Source organism: Anoplophora glabripennis, unplaced genomic scaffold (assembly GCF_000390285.2).
Source record: "Anoplophora glabripennis isolate ALB-LARVAE unplaced genomic scaffold, Agla_2.0 scaffold206, whole genome shotgun sequence".
Lineage (NCBI taxonomy): Eukaryota > Metazoa > Arthropoda > Insecta > Coleoptera > Cerambycidae > Anoplophora > Anoplophora glabripennis.
In genome coordinates, this window is record NW_019416733.1 from 710125 (window position 1) to 732153 (window position 22029).

General features: G+C 31.8%; 1 protein-coding gene across 1 annotated transcript in view; it reads left to right on the forward strand.

The window, feature by feature from the left end:
• LOC108904715 (protein FAM214A) overlaps positions 1 to 22029 on the forward strand; it is a 46294-nt gene that overhangs the window by 8286 nt on the left and 15979 nt on the right. Inside the window, exons 2-3 of the mRNA XM_018707366.2 lie at positions 20673 to 20870; positions 21834 to 22009. Of these exons, the coding sequence (XP_018562882.1) occupies positions 20673 to 20870; positions 21834 to 22009 (374 nt within the window). The remainder of the gene's footprint in view (positions 1 to 20672; positions 20871 to 21833; positions 22010 to 22029) is intronic.

Sequence of the window (22029 nt, forward strand, 5' to 3'; positions counted from 1 at the left end):
GCGTTTTTCGAAAAAATGGCTAAATGTGATTGGATGCATATCGAGGTTCATATGAAATTTTAAAGTGTTAATCGTAGGTGGCTGGCATTCGCAATAAACAATCAATTTTATTCTGTGACAGTTGTCATTAACCATCATCGGGAGCTTATGGAGACAGGATCAGTAGTTGTAAAAAATCACAATTTAAAGAAATTTAATTTTAATTTAAAGAAATCACAATTTAAACATTAACAATTAATAAGAAAATGTGAATATCAAAATAAGATACAATAAACTTGGAAATTAATAACAAAATTAATGGTACTTCATGATTAAATAATTTAATTCTAAAAAGTTTGTTAAAATCACACTGATCAGTTCCGTAAAACGTGTTCAAAGTGAGAACCGTTTTGTTCAACACAAGCCTGCAAACGTGACACGAAATTTTGACGTATTTTCGTGTGAATGTTGGGAATCTGTCTAATTTCTTCAGCCGCAGCAAGGATTCGTTCATGTAATTGTTCCCGGGTTCTAATTGGTACGGCATAGACGCGATCCTTCATGGCCCCCCAGAAAAAAAAGTCCATGGCATTTAGATCGGGAGAACGGGGGAGAAAATTTCATATAAATCCCGGATTTAAGTTGTAACGTTGAAGAGCCCATAAGCTAAAATTTCTTCTTCGTGGCAAATCTTCTACTTTAAGTTCCTGGGCCTTTTGAAAGTGAAAAGGTTTCAACAGTTGTCGTTTGATAAAGCGGTGTATTCTTGTTCTGGGAATCTCAAGTTAAGATGACGCGCGTCTTATGCTCATTTCGGGATTTTCTTCAATTAAATTTAAGATAATTTCTTCCTGTTCGGGAGTTAATAAATAACTTCTCCATGAATTAGTTTTTTTCACAACTACGGATCCTGTCTCAATTAGCTGTCGATGTACTCGTGCAAACATTGAATGGTATGGGAGTATGCGTGCAGGAAATCGCTCGGCGTACAATCAGCATGCGAGACGTGAATTTTCACGAGCCTCCCCGTAAATTAGGTGCATTTGTACCCTTTCTTGGACAGAAAATCTCACCATTTTTTCGGGAACAATGATTACTGACAACTAATGGTAACACTTTGACACTGGTTAATGACAACTGTCACAGAATAAAGTTGATTGTTTATTGAGAATGCCAGCCACCTACGATTAACACTTTAAAATTTCATATGAACCTCGATATGCATCCAATCACATTTAACCATTTTTTCGAAAAACGCTGCTTTTTTCGAAAAAATTTTAAGAGACAAAAAAGTTTTTAAATTCCCTGGAGTTTCTAAGGGGCTACTAATTTTAAAAAAAATTAAATATCCAACTAAAGTTCGATGGCCCCAAAAGCAAGGGGGCCCCCGAAAAAGTGTCTTGTGGGGGCCCCTTGCCAAGAAGCTTGTCAGCATTGCATTCTACATGTCATAAAATCCATGTGTACCAAATTTGGTGTTTCTTGTGCGATAGAGCTCTGAGATATAAAAAAAATTAAATTTTTAGGGGCTTGTTTCGGGGGGCTATATCTCCGAAAGGGGGCCGCACTTATCAAAAATAAAAAATACGGGTCCCTTAAATTTTTCTTAAGAATTTCTGACCAAATTTTGTTGCATTTATTTCGGGACACCCTGTATAATACAATTTTGGAGTTCTTCTAAATTATGTGGTCTATTAAAGTACACTTTGGACTTAAGTAGCCCCATAAGAAATAGTCCAGGGGTGTAAGATCTGGGGATCTCGCGGGCCATTCCATCGGTCCTCGTCTGCCGATCCACCTCCTAGGAAATCAATTGTCCAGAAAATCTCGAACCGGCGCGCTTAGTGCGGAGATGCACCGTCTTGCTGAAACCATATGATGTCATCGGGGTCATTATCGTCAGGAAAAATTACTGCAAGCGCTGGAACAAGGTCATTTTGTAAAAACTCTAAATATCTTTCTCCTGTAAAGGTTCCTTCATAGAAGAAAGGCCTTACTATTCCGTTGTCAACTATTCCAGCCCACACATTTAATTTCTGTGGGTGTTGGGTATGTGTCTCTGCCATCCAATGAGGATTTTCCCGACTTCGATACCTCCAAGTTTGACGGTTCACTGTATCATTGAGACAAAACGTGGCTTCGTCTGAAAAAAGTATTTGCCGGTGTAAATCTCTATTTACTTGACACAAGTCTGCCGCGTGTACACGGTGTGCATCAGCAGGTTAAGCGGTGTTGTCACGTTGTGATGAAACTCCCCAATATTAATACTCGCCGTATTTTGAAAACTGTTAATCTTACGTCCCTGCAATATACAACTTATACTGTAGTAATGGCAGTCAAACTTCTCACACACTGTATAAAACCTTTACAATATGTCTTTGTGTTAAAGTAAGTTGATGATTCATTAGAATAAATTTCAAGTCATTAACAAATTGAGGCTCCTGTCATATTCTTTGTTTTATTGAAGGATGGAAGAAAGAGCTATTGTTTCGTTACATTACGATTAAATTACACTTTGAAAAGAGGTTTGAATAAATTAGTGGCCTAATCAAGAACGAGGTCGGAATACAAATTAATTAAAAAAAAATTAAAATTACAGCGTAGATAGATCACTTCCATGTTTCATTTCGTAGAGCGAAATTTTAATTTGTATCAATTGATGTATTGTTTAGATACTAAAAACGTTTTCTTTGTTCTTTTTCTGTGCGATTGCATCACCCCTGGGTTATTATTTCCAAAAATGGTCCTTTGGCTAGAACGCAGCATTATTTTGAGAAAAAACGTTTTTCTTTTGCGTAGGAAAATATAAATAGCTAAATGGAAACGACCTGTCAGTGAACGAGAGCTTTGCAGCTATTTTTATGAAACAACAAAATGTCTCTGTCTAAAATTAAATGTTTAAAAAGTTTGTCCTGTAGGTTAATCGTCGTAAATTATTTTTAAAGTTAAACTAGTTCTCTTTCAACCTTTTCTTGAGTTGCTGTATATTTTATAGCAGCGTCAAGTATATTACAGGGAGTCCTCAATGGAAACAGCCTCCAATAACTCCTTATCAAATTGCTCAAACCGTAAAATGAGGTTACTTTGTGGTTATTGTTATTTGTGATTGTGAATGTCAGAACAAGAAATGCATATCTGGTGGTTTTACTTTGAAACTTTATGAAATGCTTCTAGGTACATACAATGATTCTTGTGGTAGATTAACAAGTTTTAATACTGTAAATTGGATTACAGGTTCTCCCTATATACCATTTTTATCATTAGTAGTTTATAGTATGGTAATAGCAATTCACTTTTTCGTTATTGGTCGTTGTTTAAATTTTTTAATTTCTTTTATTGTTTCATTTCTTATTCCCTATTTCCCTATCTCACATTGTCTTCCAAATCATTTTTTCAAGGGCGTTATCTCCATTGCGTTTGTTTTACCGACGTACTGTAGTCGGTATTAATATTGTTTTATACAGGGTATCCCAAAATAACCCAGAATACCCCAGATTTCAGAATCGAGTCCTAGCAAAAAAAATCGAGAAACCATATTGGTGACTAACTTGAAAATATTAAATTGATGTTGACAATAATTTTCAAATTTTTTGACACATTGTTAGGTTAATAATTAGAATTTCATGAAATGCCGCTCTGGAGGCTGATATCCTATCAATGTGTCATCCAAAATTTTACAAATACCGTTTTTTCGAGTTATTCACAGAAGAACGACTTTTACCGCTAATGACTTTCAACCAATTTTTCTTAAAAAGTTATCGAGTGTTCGTGTCTTTTTGGACCACCCTGTATATATTTCCATTTGCCTGTATTCATTCAAAATAACAAATTTTTGTTCACAACGAAATATAATTTTAATGAATTTGAGGTAACATTCAACCCACTGTTTTATTTTGGTTTTGTATCGATACAAAGGTGGCACTTTTTTCACAGAAAAATATTTAAAATTACATGGTGTTCCATAAAAAAATAATTTAATCACTCTATTTTTATTGGGTCACCCTGTATGAATGGTAATAATTTATTGCTATTTAGTTGTTTTTTTTTTCATAATTTCTTGTGCATCGCCCACTGGTTTATGAATTAACAAATTGTAAAATAATGTTTCACTCATCCTATGAATCACCAGTTGTGATTCACGAGCAGCAATTTGACTTTTCTTTATCTTATTCCGCTCGGTAAATAAAGGCTTATGATTCCAGGTGAATCATAACCCTTTCACCCTTTCACTCTGACGAATATAACATCTTATATGAACGTTATACGATCGATTATCTCCTAAAGTATGAGACCTATCGAAAAATCACAAGACATAAACGATTTAGGGTTTTTTTAAAATCTATTACAGTAAAGAAAAATTAACAAGGTATACAGGATCAGACAAAAAGTCATGGCGAAATAAAGTTGCTTTTTCTTTAATGGGACAACCTGTACATTATTCCATATTTCAATCAATTATTCTTGAAATTCTAAACAAAATTCGTGTTCCTAAACATTTTCGTGATAACGAGATATCGAACATTAAGAGTAACTTTTTGCTACTCTCAAAATAAAAGAAAAATAACTAAATTATGGATATTTATTTTTAAATAACAAGTTGGAGGATATGGGTATTAGTTAATTTTATTATCTATTAGTTTTTTACAGGAAATGAAAAAGGATAATAGTTAGGGTTCTGAATATTTTAAATTTTATGAAAACAATAGTTATGCCAGAATAAGAAAAAAGAGTGAAAACAAGTTTTAATAAACAATAAATATCAGGTGCTCAAAGTGTTCACCATTTACCTTTTAACAGTAATGAATTCGCTGAACAAAATTTTGTGAATGTAAAAGGGTGCCGGGAAGAATAGTGGAAATTTTTCATGCCATATCCTTTCCTACAATTCTTCGATAATTCGCGGCGTATTTTTTAGACTACATTTTTTATGTGACCCTACAGAAAAAAGTCAAGTGGGGTCATATCGGGAGTCCTAGTTGGCCATTCAATTGCCGCTCTGCGTCCGATCTATTAAAAGTTTCATCTAGATGTGTCCGTACCACACATCCAAAATGTGGAGGGCCCCATCATATTTATTCTGCCGGTAAATTGGGATTGTTATTGTTCGGAAATAATCGTCTAAGATCTGGAATAATACGTTCTTGCAAAAGTAATAAATATCGTTCAGAAGTTAATTTTCTGTTTATAAAATAGGGTCATATGACTTGATTGATCTTGAATATTTCTTTTTTCTTTATTGTAATAGATTTTAAGAAACCCTAGATGATTGATTTTTTGAAAATGATGATGTTTTACTTTAAAATCTCTAGAAATAATAACTTTACCGCTATGAAGGAACAGTAGGTTAATTGCATAGAAAGTATTAAAGAATTGAAAAATTGTACCAAAATAAAAATTCCGCCAGTCGCGTAGAGCTCTGGTAGTAGCCATGAACGATTTTATAGCATTTTCTAATACGTTCTAAAGTATTTAAACTTTTTACCAAGTTTGATAGGGAAATATCAAACAGGGTTAGTGGTGGACAAAAATCATTTAAAATTTTTTAAATAAAACACCCTGTAACTCCGTAAGGAGACATATTTTATCTAAACGTTGTGTCAGTTCTTCATATTTTCAGCCCAGGTTTATCCAGTTAGCGTATGTACAATTATTAATGAATCACCCTGTATATCGGCGACCCTGTATTGAGTTCTTTGCGATTCATCCGAATTTCTTGGCTGAAATTCGGCGTTTCAGGTTATACCAGCTTGGATTTTCCGAGAAAACTCCGGCGTTATTGAAGTTTTCAGCGCTGCAAAACGGATGAATTAACAAGTGCATCTGTTCAGAGCCGTTACTAATTTTAGACGGGTTCTATATACATGCCACGTACAATAAAAAAGAGAATATTATATAGGCCAGGTGGTTTCTTTACCTCCCGCGTTATATTTGTACGTTATGCCGTGGAAAAAGTACCGTAGACTAATTATCAAGAATTCGGTAAATATAGGCACCGTATTTGTTTGTGTTTTGGACTAATCTGTGGAACGTGCAGGACCGTATTTTCTATTTCTTTTTTTTGGCGTTTAGTGTCATTTGATAACAAAAAAGCAACGAGGTCGAGAAATTTGTAATGGCCTGGTCTTTCCGGAGAATTATAGGAAATGTTCACCATTTTCGGTAACATAATTCAGTCAAAAAAATATATACAGAGAGATCCAGAACAAATATTTTGTGTTCCGCTCTCCTATTATTTTCACTCTTCGTAGTTGGCAACACCGACAGTGATTTATTTCGTTCAGCGGCGGGTTAAATGCAGTAGCGATAGGGTCACATATTCATTTTAATCACAAACATAGAACACAAAAAGCAGAAATGTTGGCATTAATTAATTTGAGGGGTTATTAATTTGTTAACAGAATAGATAAAATAAAAATGATTTAGATATTATTGTTATTATTAACCTCAAAACTAACATAAGAATCGATTTTTAAAAATTGTTTTTTTATGCGAACTTCAAAAAGCAACAATTTTTTAATGAATTTATGTTTACTTTCTTCATTTGGAAATGCAAATAAAAAATCGATTTAAAATTTCTTAAATTCTAACATAAAAAGAGCATGTTACCTATAAGAAAATTTAAAATAATTGCTTTATTGGTTTAAAATTAAAAAAAGTGAATATGTACTTTTAATTTTAACCAAAATTCTGCCCCTACCAGTAATGATAATTTTTGTAATTAATGTGTTATAATTTCTAACAACTATTTAAACATTGAAATGAAGATGATTAAAAATATTTAATATTTTTAATCACAGTTTTATTTATAATGAATATTCAACATGTCTGCCTTCGGTATGTATACATAGATTTATTCGCCTTCTTAAACTGTCAAATACATTATGTAATTCATTTTCTGTAATATTAGCCAATTTATTTATTATGGCGTCCTTTAGTTCATCCACTGTGTGTAATCGGTTTACGTATATAGAATTTTTTAATGTTCCAAAGAGATAATAATCTAAGGGAGTTAAGTCCGGAGATCTTGGAGGCCATAAGCCTCGACTAATAATGCGATCGTCATAAAATTCTCTTAGGAACTCCAGTGTTGTGTTAGCTGTGTGTGGTGTTGCCCCATATTAGCAGTATCTTCAAAGAAAATAGGTTCAATTATTCTTCTCCTAGATATGGTTATCCAAACTCTTTTTTAACAGGATGTAAAGTCGTTTCCATCAACACGTGTGGATTCTCCGCATACCACTGGGATAATTTTGTGAATTTATATATCCACTAAGATGAAACCATGCCTCATCGGTAAAAAAGTACAGATATGTATTATGTAATTTTTAATTTTATTGTAGGTTTCTGTACTGAACTATATGACATTCCAGGTGACTTCCCTTTACAAACACTGCCAGTATTTCTGAATCATGTCACCAAACGTCAAATATGCTGAGTAAAAAAGTTATAATCTTCGGTTTAATGATTTGGAAAAGTGGATTTGCAAAAAAACATGAGTGGATTGAATAATTCCATCCATTTTCATCTCGTTGACAACTCCGAAAGTAGGCCTCTACAATAAATTTATCGTCTTCTAACGAAAACACTATTTGCTAATCTAAAACAGTTCGAGTACTTTATATCGAAGAAACCATCGTTATTTGCTTCCTTACCACAAAACTAACAGTTAACAGATGATTAGCGTTGAAAAACACTCATTATTTAGAAAATTAACGATAAATTCAAATAAAAACACAATCGGCGAACACAAATAAATACAACAGCAAGCACACACGGGAAGTACGCACGTATCTGAATTAACAGATCGTGTCGGTCGGAAATCTAAGAAAACGGAAAGTAATTTTGATCAAATGAAAGTAAATTTTAATATCTTTGGTAACATTTAGTGTGATCGCTTGGTATAATAAATTAATTGCACTCAGTCCAATGTAGAATTTTGTCCAGATCTGTTAGCGACACCCTGTATATGCCAGTCGCCCCGTGTAGGTATCATTCGGTGGAATGCCCACAAAGGTCGTCGTTTTCCGAACTTAATACAGATTGCTTTTTCGTACTTCACCGTCGATCGGGAGGGATGTTGAACCTCCCGACGGTCGACGTACCAGACGACGTTCGGGTCAAAATACGGAGGGCATTCACTACCACAACAACGCCGTCGTGCTCATTCTGCGAATAACGCAACCTGTCGGAGACGATGGTCGTTGTTTGTTTTTTTTTCTGTTGTCGTCGAACGACGTGCACCTCAATCGAACATAATTGATTCGCTAGAAACCGTAGGAAAGTAGTTTTCTACAAAAGGGAGCCCGTTATAGGAGATTGTTTAGGATTTCGCTGTTTTGCCCCTCTATTTTGAAGGTGTTAAACTAAATCATATAAATTTAAAAAATTTTTCTAGAAAATATTATCAAATGAAGTCAAAGACAAAAGATATTCAGCTCCACAAACAAATCTTGTAACTGTTGATACTGCAGGAAATACCTACACCATATAAACAAATACAATAGTAATAATTATCAATAATAGAAACTGAAACTGATGAAATTACGTACACTTTTTAAAAAACATTATTAGCTTTCGTATTTTTATTCCATTTCANAATACAACAGTAATAATTATCAATAATAGAAACTGAAATTGATGAAATTACGTACACTTTTTAAAAAACATTATTAGCTTTCGTATTTTTACTCCATTTCAAAGACAACTTTAAAAAAAAATTCAAATGAAGTCATACAGGGTGATCATGGCGACCAAAAATGAAACCTCGTATTCTTTGGTGAATTTTAGGGGGAGTCTTTCTGTAAAGTTTTTATCTAGGACGCTTCGTTAAAAAGATACAGGGTGTTAAAACTTAAAAACATATTAATTCTTTTAAATAATTTAAAAATTAGTATGTTAAATAATTTGAAATTGGGCCCATGTATACAGGGTGTTTGTAAATAAGTGCGAAATATTTTAGGGGGTGGTTGTGAAGAAAAGTTCATATACTTAAACGTAGGTCGAAATATGCTTCGTTTCCGAGATACAGAGTGTTTAAATTTTAATTTTTTATTTATTTTTATTAATTATTTCAAAGAGTTTTAAAAATATTGATTCGAAATTTGAAAAACGCTTTGGAGGGATAAATGTGCTTTTTTTTAGTCATCCAAATTTTTCTACTTCCAAATTTAAATAAAATATTAACAAAACCTGCAATAAAATATGTTTTATTTTTTCCTCAAAAACGGTGCATCCTACGAAAAAAATTGAAGAGACCAATTTCATTCAGAATTGATGGCGGATGTCTAAAAAAATTTCAAAACGGGAAAAGGTCAGTGGCGTACCATTTTTTTATTAAAAAAGTTGTGGCATTCTCGCACGAACGTCACTGGTGCAAGTAGAAATATTCCAAAAAATGAACAATTATCTCTCCAAAGCGTTTTTCAAATTTCGAGTCAATATCTTTAAAACTCAAAATAAATAATTAATAANCACTGTTAGAGCTAAAAATTGTGTTTGCATTGAAAAACATGCAACTTTATTAACCACCTATTAAATATCACTGAAATGTCTCGAGCTGTTTCGAAAATTTTAATTAATTTCCGTCTTTTTCCTAAAACTTTTAACACACCGTATTTTCGCAACGGAACATTTTTGGACCATAGTTTATAAAGCAAACAACATAAACTTTCCATGTAGAATCACACCGTTAAATATTCACATATCATTAAGGAACATCCTATATGTTTTTTTAAAACAAATTTAGTAAAAAGCCACTGTTGATTTAGTCACGTTCAAAACATGTTTTTAATATAGTCGTTTCAAAATATATCGTGATTTTTTCTGGAAGCTTTATGTTTATGTATGGGGTGGCCCAAAAAGACACCAACTTTCCAATAACTTTTCAAGATTGAGTTCCTCTAAAAGTTTCAGATAAATGGTGTAGGATTTCACGAAACCAATACGTTGACGATCTTAGATTTGCCTTTTTATTTGATATACGCCAGGGTAATGTGCTCGGTCCAATTCTGCTATTTAATATACAGGGTGTCCCAAAAAGACCCGAAACATCCCATAATTTTTCAGGCGTGGAGGTGTTTTGTTTATGTATTTAATGCATGCATTCGTTAATTCAAGCTTTCTGCATTTTTTTAGTCTTTAAATAGTTGTTCATTTCCGTAAAAAATGGCAATAAATTAATTTATTTATGGAAAGTTGATCAGGTAACCTTCACTAAACGTTGGAATAACAAAATCGTTTCTATTTTAGGATTTGGGAAAACTAAAATTGCTACTTAATCGATTATTGATTGCCATGATTTCTGTATTAGAGTTTTTAGATTGTATTTGTTAAACTATGACAAATATTGAAATTAAAACATTCTGTCTTGGAAATTTTCGTATTTTTTTTAAATTTTATATTGAAACTATTTACGAGTTCATTGTTCGATATAGGTAGGTATTAAAATTTTTGTTGTCAGATTATACTGAATCCATAGTAACATATTCTTTCATGTTAATATTTTTAAATCAACCGTCTTATGTGAACAAAGAGCTTTATCATCGTTTTTCTCGAAAAATTCACCTTATTCTTTGGCGTTCACAAAATCATTATGACTTTTAAGAAATTTTGACTTTTAACATACCCCTCAATGGGGTGTTTTGTCACTATACTTTAGGGTGGCCCAAAGAAAACGAATATCTTTTTTTTTCGTGTCTCTTGTGAAAATATGTTAGTTTATCATGTTTTAAGAGCCCCCTCAAAAAATCACTTTTTAGAGGTCGCTCAAGATTTTTAAAAATTTCGAAAATCGTCAAGAATTTAATTTTTTTCTTCGATTTTTTTCATTTTCTAGGTTGAAAAAAAATCTCGATTCTGAAAATGTCAAATAGATATTTTAATTTCCAAAGGTCACTAATATTTTTTTTTATTGAATTTGATGAACAAAAGAATAGAAGTAAATCACGAGACATTTAAAAAATTTCTCGAGGCAAAATTTACTACCTCACTGTATCAAATATTTATAATTTTTTAAAATTTAAGTGTCGTGATTTATTTCTATTCTTTCGTTCATCAAATTCAATAAACAAAATTATTCGTTCGTTGATATTTATTTTTAGAGGTCGCTCGAAAACATAGGTACACTACTTTGAAAGTTAAAATAATTATGAGAGACCTTTAGAAATTAAAATATCGATTTGAAATTTTCAGAATCGAGATTTTTTTCAACCTAGAAAATGATAAAATAACGAAAAAAAATATATTTTTGACGATTTTGGAAATTTTTAAAAATCTTGAGCGACCACTAAAAATTTTTTTTTGACATGACAAACTAACATATTTTCACAAGAGACACGGAAAAAAAATATTGTTGTTTTTTGGTCCACCCTATTATACTTACTGTTTTACAATGAAAGTAAATTTCTATTTGATTTTAAAGATTCTTATTCGAATCGTACGCCATTGTTATTGACTTATGACGTGCTAAACTATAGCCATACATTATCGAAAACTTCTTATTAAAGTAACTATTCTGTGTCTACATTAATACATAAAAAGAGACAGTGGTATGAGGTTTTAGTGACCGCCAAATTTGTTTCACTCTTACATTTTTTTTTAATTACCACTTGAATAACGATATCTTGCAACATTAAAAAAATACGGGTCAAGCCTTTCGCCACATTATTTTATTTTATGGCAATATCTGAATATGTGACGAACATCCTATTATACCCCTCAAACCACTCGCACGCCACCGCTATTGGGAATAAAATATGGCCATGTAGGAACCCAAAGAGTATATAATTATTTCAATATTCACCACAGCACATTAAACTGCGTTCCATAGCTTTCAACTGCACACATATCGGCATGTTTTTTTTTATTTGCATTATTCTGTAATTAATCGCAATATTGTGGATAGGCTTGAATTTTCATGGCGGTTTATTATAGTTTAACGGAGGCCCAGATAATTTTCAAGATTTTTCGTGTTTAAAATAGGTTATCGTTTATTTGTCTCGGTCTCAAATTCTCAGAGCATATTAAGGCAAAATGGAAAAAGTTGTACATCTATAGAGTGTAAATAAATAACGTGAAACAATTAAAGAGCCTACCTGATGAAACAATCGTAAAATGTAGAAATAAAAAGATCTCCTTGTAGTAACCGTTTTTACATGTTTTGTTTTGTTAGTTTTTGTCAAGGGTGATAATAGGATAGCAAGAATGCAGGATATTTCTTTGAATGATTATTTTTTATGTCCCTGTTAATTTTGTTACATGAAAGACGTCTTGTTAATTATCAGCGAGGATCAACTTAATTTTTTCACATTTATTTATTTCCACCTTGTATATTTGAATGTATATCTAGTCCTTTAACAATGTCGGTTATTTATTTGGTGTTTTTGACATCAGTGGGAGCCACATACCCACACGTAACCGTAATTTAAATAATATTAACTACTATTCTACCCTTTCCTTTCTCGACTTAAAGTGAATTAATGATACATGTCTAACGTATTCCTTTAACTAATTTTTCGGTTGTTAAACAATAGGTAACAGATTTGGAATTGTAATAGGAAAAATCTTAATAAGATTGATTTACTTAACGGTTGATAAAATTGAGTTATTGTCACTTTCCTTGATAATGTTTGTTCAAGATTTAATCTGTTATTAGGTATCAGTAAAGTAGAAATTTTCTAAATTTCATGGTAATCGGATACTCATCATTCACACATATCTGTAAAATTTAAGAATTGTCGACAGTTTTGCGTCAATTACGAATTGGTATGATGTTTTGATTTACAAAAACATCCTGTTGATGCAAACATTTAGCAGTTTGCAAATTAAAATAATTGTGGGATCATTTTGGAAAGGCGCATACAAAATATGCGTAAAACAAAGGGGTATTAAAACCCACATATTTTAGTGATGCTGACTTAGATTTATGAAAATAATTTATATCTCTTTGGCGAAATAAATCGACGACATAGTCCAAGCATTATAGAGAAATGCTTACAGAAATTATTACCTGGACAAAAAAAATATGACCGTATAGAAAATTAAATTTTAAATTGAGTTTCTTGTTCTTTAAACTCGATCCAATATGGCGAACATGGTTAAAAAAAATCGCAAAGTTGAAAAAAACGGTTTTTCTAAAATAACTAAAAAAATATAGCACGGATTGAAAAATTTTAAATGAGAAAGTTGTAGGTTTTAAAAAGATCTATCGACTGATTTTTTGAAAGTATCGATTGCTTTGTTACTTTTCGAGATATATCGAAAAAACCGTTAAAAATCTTCTCTTTTCTCTTCTTCTATAACTCGTTTACATTTACGTGCCCATATTTGCTATTTACTGCAAGCATAGCCCGCGGCAAGCCAAAAAAGTACATTTTTGAAAAATTTAAAAATATTAATTATTTTTCGAGATATATCGATTTTTTGAAAAAAAGGCGCTCTCGAAAATTGGCTAGATCTTCTCAGCGGATAGCCCTACAGTAACGATTTTCGGTTTATTTTCTTCGTAAAGAGTTATATTATCATGCTGTTAAAAAATGTTGACGATTTTATTAATTTTAAGGATCAAAAAATGACTTTGAATAAGTTGCACTTTTTTGGGTATGTTTTTTTCAAATTACTATTTCAATTTTTATTTTATGAAAATGACTTTTAAAGAAAGAAAACTAAACATTTACGGGTCTATTTTGCTTCTAAGGCGAAAATGCTATAATATTCGTGTTTAGCTACCCCAGATTAAGTACAAAAAAATAATAAAAATTGAAATAGTTATTTGAAAAAAACATACCCAAAAAAAGTGCAACATTTTCAGTCATTTTTTGATCCTTAAAATTAATAAAATCGTCAACATTTTTTAACAGCATGATAATATAACTCTTTACGAAGAAAATAAACCGAAAATCGTTACTGTAGGGCTATCCGCTGAGAAGATCTGGCCAATTTTCGAGAGCGCCTTTTTTTCAAAAAATCGATATATCTCGAAAAATAATTAATATTTTTAAATTTTTCAAAAATGTACTTTTTTGGCTTGCCGCGGGCTATGCTTGCAGTAAATAGCAAATATGGGCACGTAAATGTAAACGAGTTATAGAAGAAGAGAAAAGAGAAGATTTTTAACGGTTTTTTCGATATATCTCGAAAAGTAACAAAGCAATCGATACTTTCAAAAAATCAGTCGATAGATCTTTTTAAAACCTACAACTTTCTCATTTAAAATTTTTCAATCCGTGCTATATTTTTTTAGTTATTTTAGAAAAACCGTTTTTTTCAACTTTGCGATTTTTTTTAACCATGTTCGCCATATTGGATCGAGTTTAAAGAACAAGAAACTCAATTTAAAATTTAATTTTCTATACGGTCATATTTTTTTTGTCCAGGTAATAATTTCTGCAAATTTAACATTAATCCGCAGAATGCTTGGACTAACAATCAAAATTAAAATTGCTGATATATTGAAGAGACACATTTTTGGGACACCCTATAAAGACTCGCTATTGTCTTGTTTTTTTATTATTTCATGTTTTATATGCAGTACTGTCATTGAGCCAATTGAACTGCGTAGTAGATAATTTGGTGGCAAGGAGACACTGTTTAAATAATGCAAAATCGCGTTTTAATTAATCTAGCGATATCGCTATTTAAGAGATATATTACTTTGATTATCTCTTTAATTTTTTGTAACGAAACGCGAGAATCGTGGTATCGACTATTAAAAGTACTAGTTAAATCATTATTCTACCAAATTTTGTCTTCATTTGTGATCTATGGTATACCCATACACAATAAAACCAGAACATTATCTTTCTTGCATTTTCCGGACTAAAATAAGTGGAAATTAAAGCAGATAAATTTAACAGACAGAACTAACATGCATTTTATGCTGAGTAATGTTAATTAATTTTTTTATCCGTATCTTAACGTCAGGCAATTTTTTTTCTATGCTTTATCACTACCCTCCGCTTAACCTGTTGCGATGTCGATACGGATCGTTGAAATAAGTTTTGTTTTCATTTTTTGTTTTTCTTGTTTGCGCGCAGAGGCGTCGCAGCTTCAAATTGCTTTGGGGGTCTCCTCATTGTAGAAGATTTGCCATGAATCGAAATAGATGCGAATTGTTTTCCAAATGTAAGTAAAAAATGTAGTGGCCATTGCTACTAAATATTCAAGTAGGCGATACTTTAAATATATACAAGGTGTTCTAATTAAAATTCTCCACCTGGAAAATATCGGAATTAAAAAAATCTGAGACACATCGATTTTCTTTTCAATGGAAGTATTTTACAGATGATCAAAAAGTAGTAAACGTGTGGTTTGATTTATTCATCGATGATGACTATACTTTTTACTATTTTGACGTTGGGATATAGTTTGGAATTTTTAAATAATGGAACACCCTGTGTTCTTAGATAAAACGTTTTTTTCAATGGCATAGGTATCTTGACCTCTAATCATAAGAAGGTATGAAACAATCGTAGATACCGGAGTTAGATTCTATGAAACAAAATCCTTTATAAACAAGAGTTTTTTTTTTGTTCGACATATTGAAATCGTTTATCTGAGCTGGCCGTTTTAAGAATATTGTAATTATCTAGTAACCTTAAGTAACAAAGCAACAAGTGTTCAGAATATAACGAGTAGGTGCAAATTATTAGTTATGCCTCATGTTTGTCCTAGTTCAAGGTCGGTTTATATTAATCAGGGGCGGGTTTAATGGAAGGGTAATTATTTTGGAAAAAAATCACCGGTACTGGCGTTCTCCTTATTATTAGAAATATCCTGTCATGTTAGTGTTTCGATTTGGACGAATTTCCTCGACGAAGTAATTATATTTGTGTATAAATCTCGATATCGCAGCATATTAGCTTTGGTAGAATTACACACGCGAAATTAGGGAGAAAAAGGATGGAGCATTAATCTATATGAACGTAGACCCTCACATGAGGGGACGAAAGGAGAAATTGTTCTTTTCCCTGAACGATCAGTTCATTGACCTCTTCTCTAGATGCTTATTTCAACACATTTCATGTTATTTTCCTTATTGGCTTGCCAGTGAAAAATGTATTCCCACTTAATTTTTTAATAATCTTAAAGGCACTATCGCTTTTAATTTAAACCACGTCGCAGCATAATCTCGATTTTCTTAATGTGAAAGAGGAAGTTACAGAACCATAGCGATTCAAACGGATTTAGAACAGTTGATACAAGTTCTAATGAAACGAAAATAGATTGATTTGAAGCCATTCTATCCTCCTCGTCCACTTGACCTTTTGCCGGATCAATATTGTCATCGCAATATCAATTATTGAGGGTTTTATTTAGACTTTGTTGTTCCATGCACATACAAGGTAATTGTGGTCTATTGTTTTGTTTAGGTGTCATTGTCTAACAGATTTTTTTAACATACTTTATTTTTAGATTTAGATTAAAGTTAACTTCGTTTTTTTTTTCTTAGGACATTTATTACAGTTTTCGAAACTGCTCTTCAATTCTCTGTAGAACCATTTGTCACCGAAATATCATGATTGAAGACAAAAAAATCCTTTACCATTAAAAGTCCGATATTTCGATGAATAATAGTAGTATCGAAATTAAAAAATAAGGATATTAAAGCTGAATAAACAACCTATCTGGTCCATGCAATGGCTTAGCTGAAACAAATTTTTCCAAGTCCATAAACTCGGAAAAAAAATAAAAAAATTTGCACAATTTTTTGTCGCGCTATTAGAATTACATGATAACCGTAGCTCCTAAAAATTTTCGTTCGAAAGATCTAAAAACTAGAACCTTAGAGCTTCAAAATTCTTTTTTTTAATTCTCGATACGACCATTTTTCACTTAAATACAGTCTGTCAAAAATCACGGAAAAATTTCGGAAATTCTTTTGATCCTTTAATTGTTTACATTTAGTGTATTTTCAGGATAAAAAATACAAACATTTTTTAAATTGAGCATTGTAGAAAAGTTCTAGGTTTTATCTGCACCAAGTTGTCGTTTCAAATATTTTCCTTAAAACTATATTGATATAGTGTTTTATTCCACTTGTAAAGTTAACACACGTGTATTAATTAATATACCCAGCCTTGGTGATTGTTTACAGACGGAACTGCCATCTATGCTTCGCCCATATGCAACGGGAATGGAATATATTTTTAAATTAAGCAAGCCAGTCGGTTAAATACATAAATTTATTAAAAATTCCAAGGTTGTAGCTACTAATTCGCCAAAAAATACCTATCTGTTAAGTATACTTAACACCACTGATAACTTCCAATTATTAGATAATTCCATATAGATACCTATATCACCGCAAGTATTTGAATATTAATTCATTTAATTTTTCTGTCAATTGTATGAGTAGAGATATATGTTAAGTTGCTTGTATTGTTTTTATATTATCTTTAAAATTAAGCAGGTGCTTAATTTTCACCAGTTCAGAGCCTAAGATAATAATAATTTATCAAAACATCTTGCCAGTTTTCCTTGGCAAAAGATTTTCTAAGTTGAAATCGAATAAAACTCTGAACACGTGTAAAGGTAACCTTGATTCATACTAATTCGTGTGCTACGATGCCAGATTTAGTCAGCGCGATCATCCTGTCCATTTTTTATTAATCACCGAATTACTTGATTGATCAACTAGAATGCAAATGTTAATGAATAGATGACACAGTCGGTATGTGGGAGATTTTGAATATTACAATATTTAACTTTGGTACTTTTATCTCGTTTTGAATTCTTTTGACACGAGTTATTATTCGTAATTACGTAATTTAGATAATTTAGAAACAATTATAACGCATGTGTAGATTCGTTCCTGTGGACTTTGGACCACTAATCGTTAATTCGAGAACTTACAACACATTCGATTTAATTTTTACAATTTGCCACGTATAAAACAATGATATATCATTACACCAATAGATTGGAATGACATTGATTTCATTCTGTCGAACATAATTTTCCGCGTAAGCGAATTTCCACGCCCTAGCGAGAAAAAAAAACAACCGGCAACAGAGCGCAGTTGCACGCCTGATCAGCTGTGAATGTGGCAACATCAACACTTAAAAAATAGGACTCCCCGTCCAATGGGTAGCTCGGAATGTATTGACGTCAGGGAGTTTACCTTAGGGGGGGGGGGGATAACAATCAGCTGCTTTAGACCCATCTGACATATGCTGCACGTTTGGGCTCGAGCACAAGATCAATTTACTTAATGAAAGCCCTTGACCCCTGGATGAAGGTTGTTCAAGCCCTTCCTCTTGAAAAAAAAAAATGTCGCGTGATTTAGTTTTACTGACGGTTAAATGAGGTGAATTGTTGCTAAATATTATTCAGCTATGAAAGTTAATACGAACTGTACAACGAATATCGCTAATAAGTTAACTCCTTTTAGTATTTATTTTTGTAACGTATTGGTAGGCTTAGTGAGGCGCGGAGTTTAACAGGACCGTAGTCAGATTACGGATGAAAATATTAATATGTTTACAGAAAATATGTCGCAACATAGTACTATTACCAAAGAGCAATACTAAGTAGACGATAAAATACCTATATAAAAAATGACACCACTTACCCGATAAACCTTAGCGTTGAGACAAGGCTTAAGAGACTTAATATTAACTTGTGTAGGGAAAATGATCGTTCAACGTCTACTGTCGACAACAGACAGCATGATAAATTGTTGAGGCATGAACTGTATTCGCTGGTAATTCCTGATATGTACCAGATGAAACTATACAAATGTTTTCCAAAATTGTGTATCCTGGATGTACAGTTTCGCTTACTGTACTGCCACTATGATGGCTTAAAAACACTGTACTACCACTATGATAGCATAAAAACTTGATTCACTTTATTAAAACAAACTTGATGAAGTGGACTGTATATTTACTAATTAAAAATATTACTTTTAACAAAATATTGAGACATGTTGACTCAATATTATATATAGTATAGGTGCAAATTGCAATTGGTTAACAAATTAACACAAAATATTGTAAACTTTCTTTTTATTTCATTAGAAAAACTCATTCATCGATCATCATCTAAGTTATAAATAGAAGTTGTTTGTGCTCATTGAAATTCAGTGATAAAAGTTATATTGACCCTTGATAAATCACGTATACCTGCTAATCCTTTAGTGAAGACCTAAAGATGTATCTAGTTATTATTTACGTGCCCATAAACCCAGACATTTACACAGTACTGCAGACGGATTATCGGTTCTTAATTGATTTATGCATTTATTAGTGAAAACCCTTGATTTGCAGGTAGTTTAACTATTATTGATCAGTCTTATGGCAGAAAGATGATATGGTATTATTATTTTTAATATAATACAGTTCAGTGAGACTGTATGCAGTAATTTCCTTCTTAGAAATCAACTTATTGCAAAAAGGTACCGAGTAAGGGATCAGTCTAGTTTTAGAATACAACCGTAGTGTAATAATTTGCAGAATTGCACAGTATAATAGGAAACAGGAAATCTAGCTGTTAAATTGCATAATCTACTAAGGTTAGTGAAATGAAAGTTAATTGTGTGCTATAATTATTATTACTTTATTCTTATTAAATATACATATTTACTACAGAGTTTTACTCTTTACTTTTATTAAATTTCTTGGCGTTTCTTTATCTTGTTATTTGACTTTTATTTGTCAATAAATTTTATTTAGCTAGTTGTAATTTTGTTCTTGAATATTCTTGCCTACGTATCAACACATCGGGTGGCAATTTTTACAATTTATTTATAGTATTATCTACATTATTTATTGTTTTCGTTTTCATTCAATTGATTTATTCGACTGTTTTTTAGTTTTTATTTGCAAGCTGTAATTTTGAATGGGGGTCAAAATTATACGATAGCTATTAGCTAACCTTTGAAATTTAAAAACATACTTGTATATGGCCATAAGTTTGTTTTCTCAAATTCCGTTGTAAAAAGGAACTTTTTTTAACCTATTTTTTCGTAATTTCATTGTCAAATATCAACTCTTGATTTGTATACATTTTTTCATAATACCACACATAACAATGAAGATACACAAACACCGTACCGAAAAACTAATATATTTCGCAGAAAGTTTTGAAATTCCGATGATAATTTCATAACTTTCTACTACAAACATGTTTTCGTAAACCAATAAACTGAAAACTATGAATTGAAAGTATAACAACAACAATAATGATAAGCACGCACATACAACGGAATTCGGGAGCTGCCCAGTAACGGCGTAGACAAGAGATTAAACGCAGTTTAAAAACGAATCGACTATTTAATTTAAAAATAATAATTTGAGGAACACTATAATAGATAACATGGCTAGGAAACAATATTATTGTGGTTTCTTTATTTTATCTGACTTTTCTTGTCAGTTGCTGATATCTGACTGCCACTTCCTTGTTTTTACTAATTGAGTAAACTGTACTCATTTTCGTCCAGAATATTTGCGTTTTGAATCCTATATTACCGACAACTTCAATCGTGGTATCTAAGTCTAAAATAAGTTATTTAATTGGATTGTTTAATTTATAATATTACATATTACAGAATAACTTTATTATGACAGTGTGGGCGACAAAGTTAACACTGCAAACAGTTTTTCTTTTAATATTTTTTCCCATTTAACGATGTTTAATAATAGTCTCAGAAAACGGGAATACAATTATTTGACGATAGTCCTGTTTTTTTTTTACAGATGCATAGTTTAAGTTTCGACACAAAAACAAACAATAAAGACGGGGGTGATGTTCTGGTGTCTGTAGCTACTTTGATTACGGAAAGTCGGATTCCCGGCAATTTGAAAGCGAAATCCAAGAAATTCTACGAAGGCCCACATTGTACGCTCATCAAAGGGACAAGCAAGGGCCACAGATGCGATTTGAATAATTCTCTGGTAAGTGCATCCACGTTTGTTTGATTTAATTGATTTTTTATGGTTACGTTTTTTCGTGCTAATGTAATTCAGAAATTCACTCTACAGGAGTCACAATTATATGTTAAAAAATGCAGAAGGTAAAAATCGAAGAATTCTTAAAATCAAGTAGTCATGCTTTAGTAGCGAAACAAAAGCACTTGCTGTCATTAATATTAATAATCATGCATTTTAAAATGTAGTATTCGTAGTAAATTGTTTGAAAATTCACCGTATTTTCTAATGATAAAGTATTTTAATGTTTATAATTGTTCAGAATTTTGGTGGATTTCCTGAATATGTTCGAAAATTAACACATGCCAACACAGCCTCTGTCAGTAGGTACAAAGCAATGCTTTGCGCTAGTAGGCATTGAGTAGCAGTGACAACACACTTTGTAGGTTATGTTTCACTGTCATTTTCAGGTCTATTTAAGAAAATATGATTTTTTCAAATTTCAACATCTTGTGTCTCAAAGACGAAGCATTTTCGTGCGATGTTTATAGGAGCTTTTTCTCTAATTCATTTGGCCAGGAATTTTGACCTGAATTTCTTCATAATATCATGAATCACCACGTATGTATAAGAATTAAATTATGTTTACCAATAAAAATGCTGTTGTGTCAACAGCTCTATCAAAAATATTTGTTCTTTGGTAAATATTTAAGAAAAATATTTACCTTCCTTAATGTGACCTGTAAGTAAACATATAAGTCAAAGGGAGTATGATATATTACCTGATTTGTTCATAATGAGGCAGTAATTGTTTAACATTATATTCATAGTCTGTTATTTACTTTGTGAAATAGTAATAATATTTTTGCACGGTTGTATGAAAGGAAAGTTAGTTAAAACTTCTGGAAATACATTTTGAGCAAAACCGGATACATTGAAGTAAATATTTACCTCGTCTTGTACTAATATTTTTTCATCTTTGCTTTTCAGTGTTTGAAATTCGAGAATGACCGTAAAACTGTCTTAAACCTGTATCAGAAGAGTTTACCATTGTGCATTGAGGTTCTCTTGACATGTGCCTGCACCAAGCTTAACGGTGTCGTGGCCCATACATCGGACAATACTTTTGTCTTGGAACAGTGGCATTTCAACATAAGTATTAAAAGGTAATTATTTGTTAAAATGT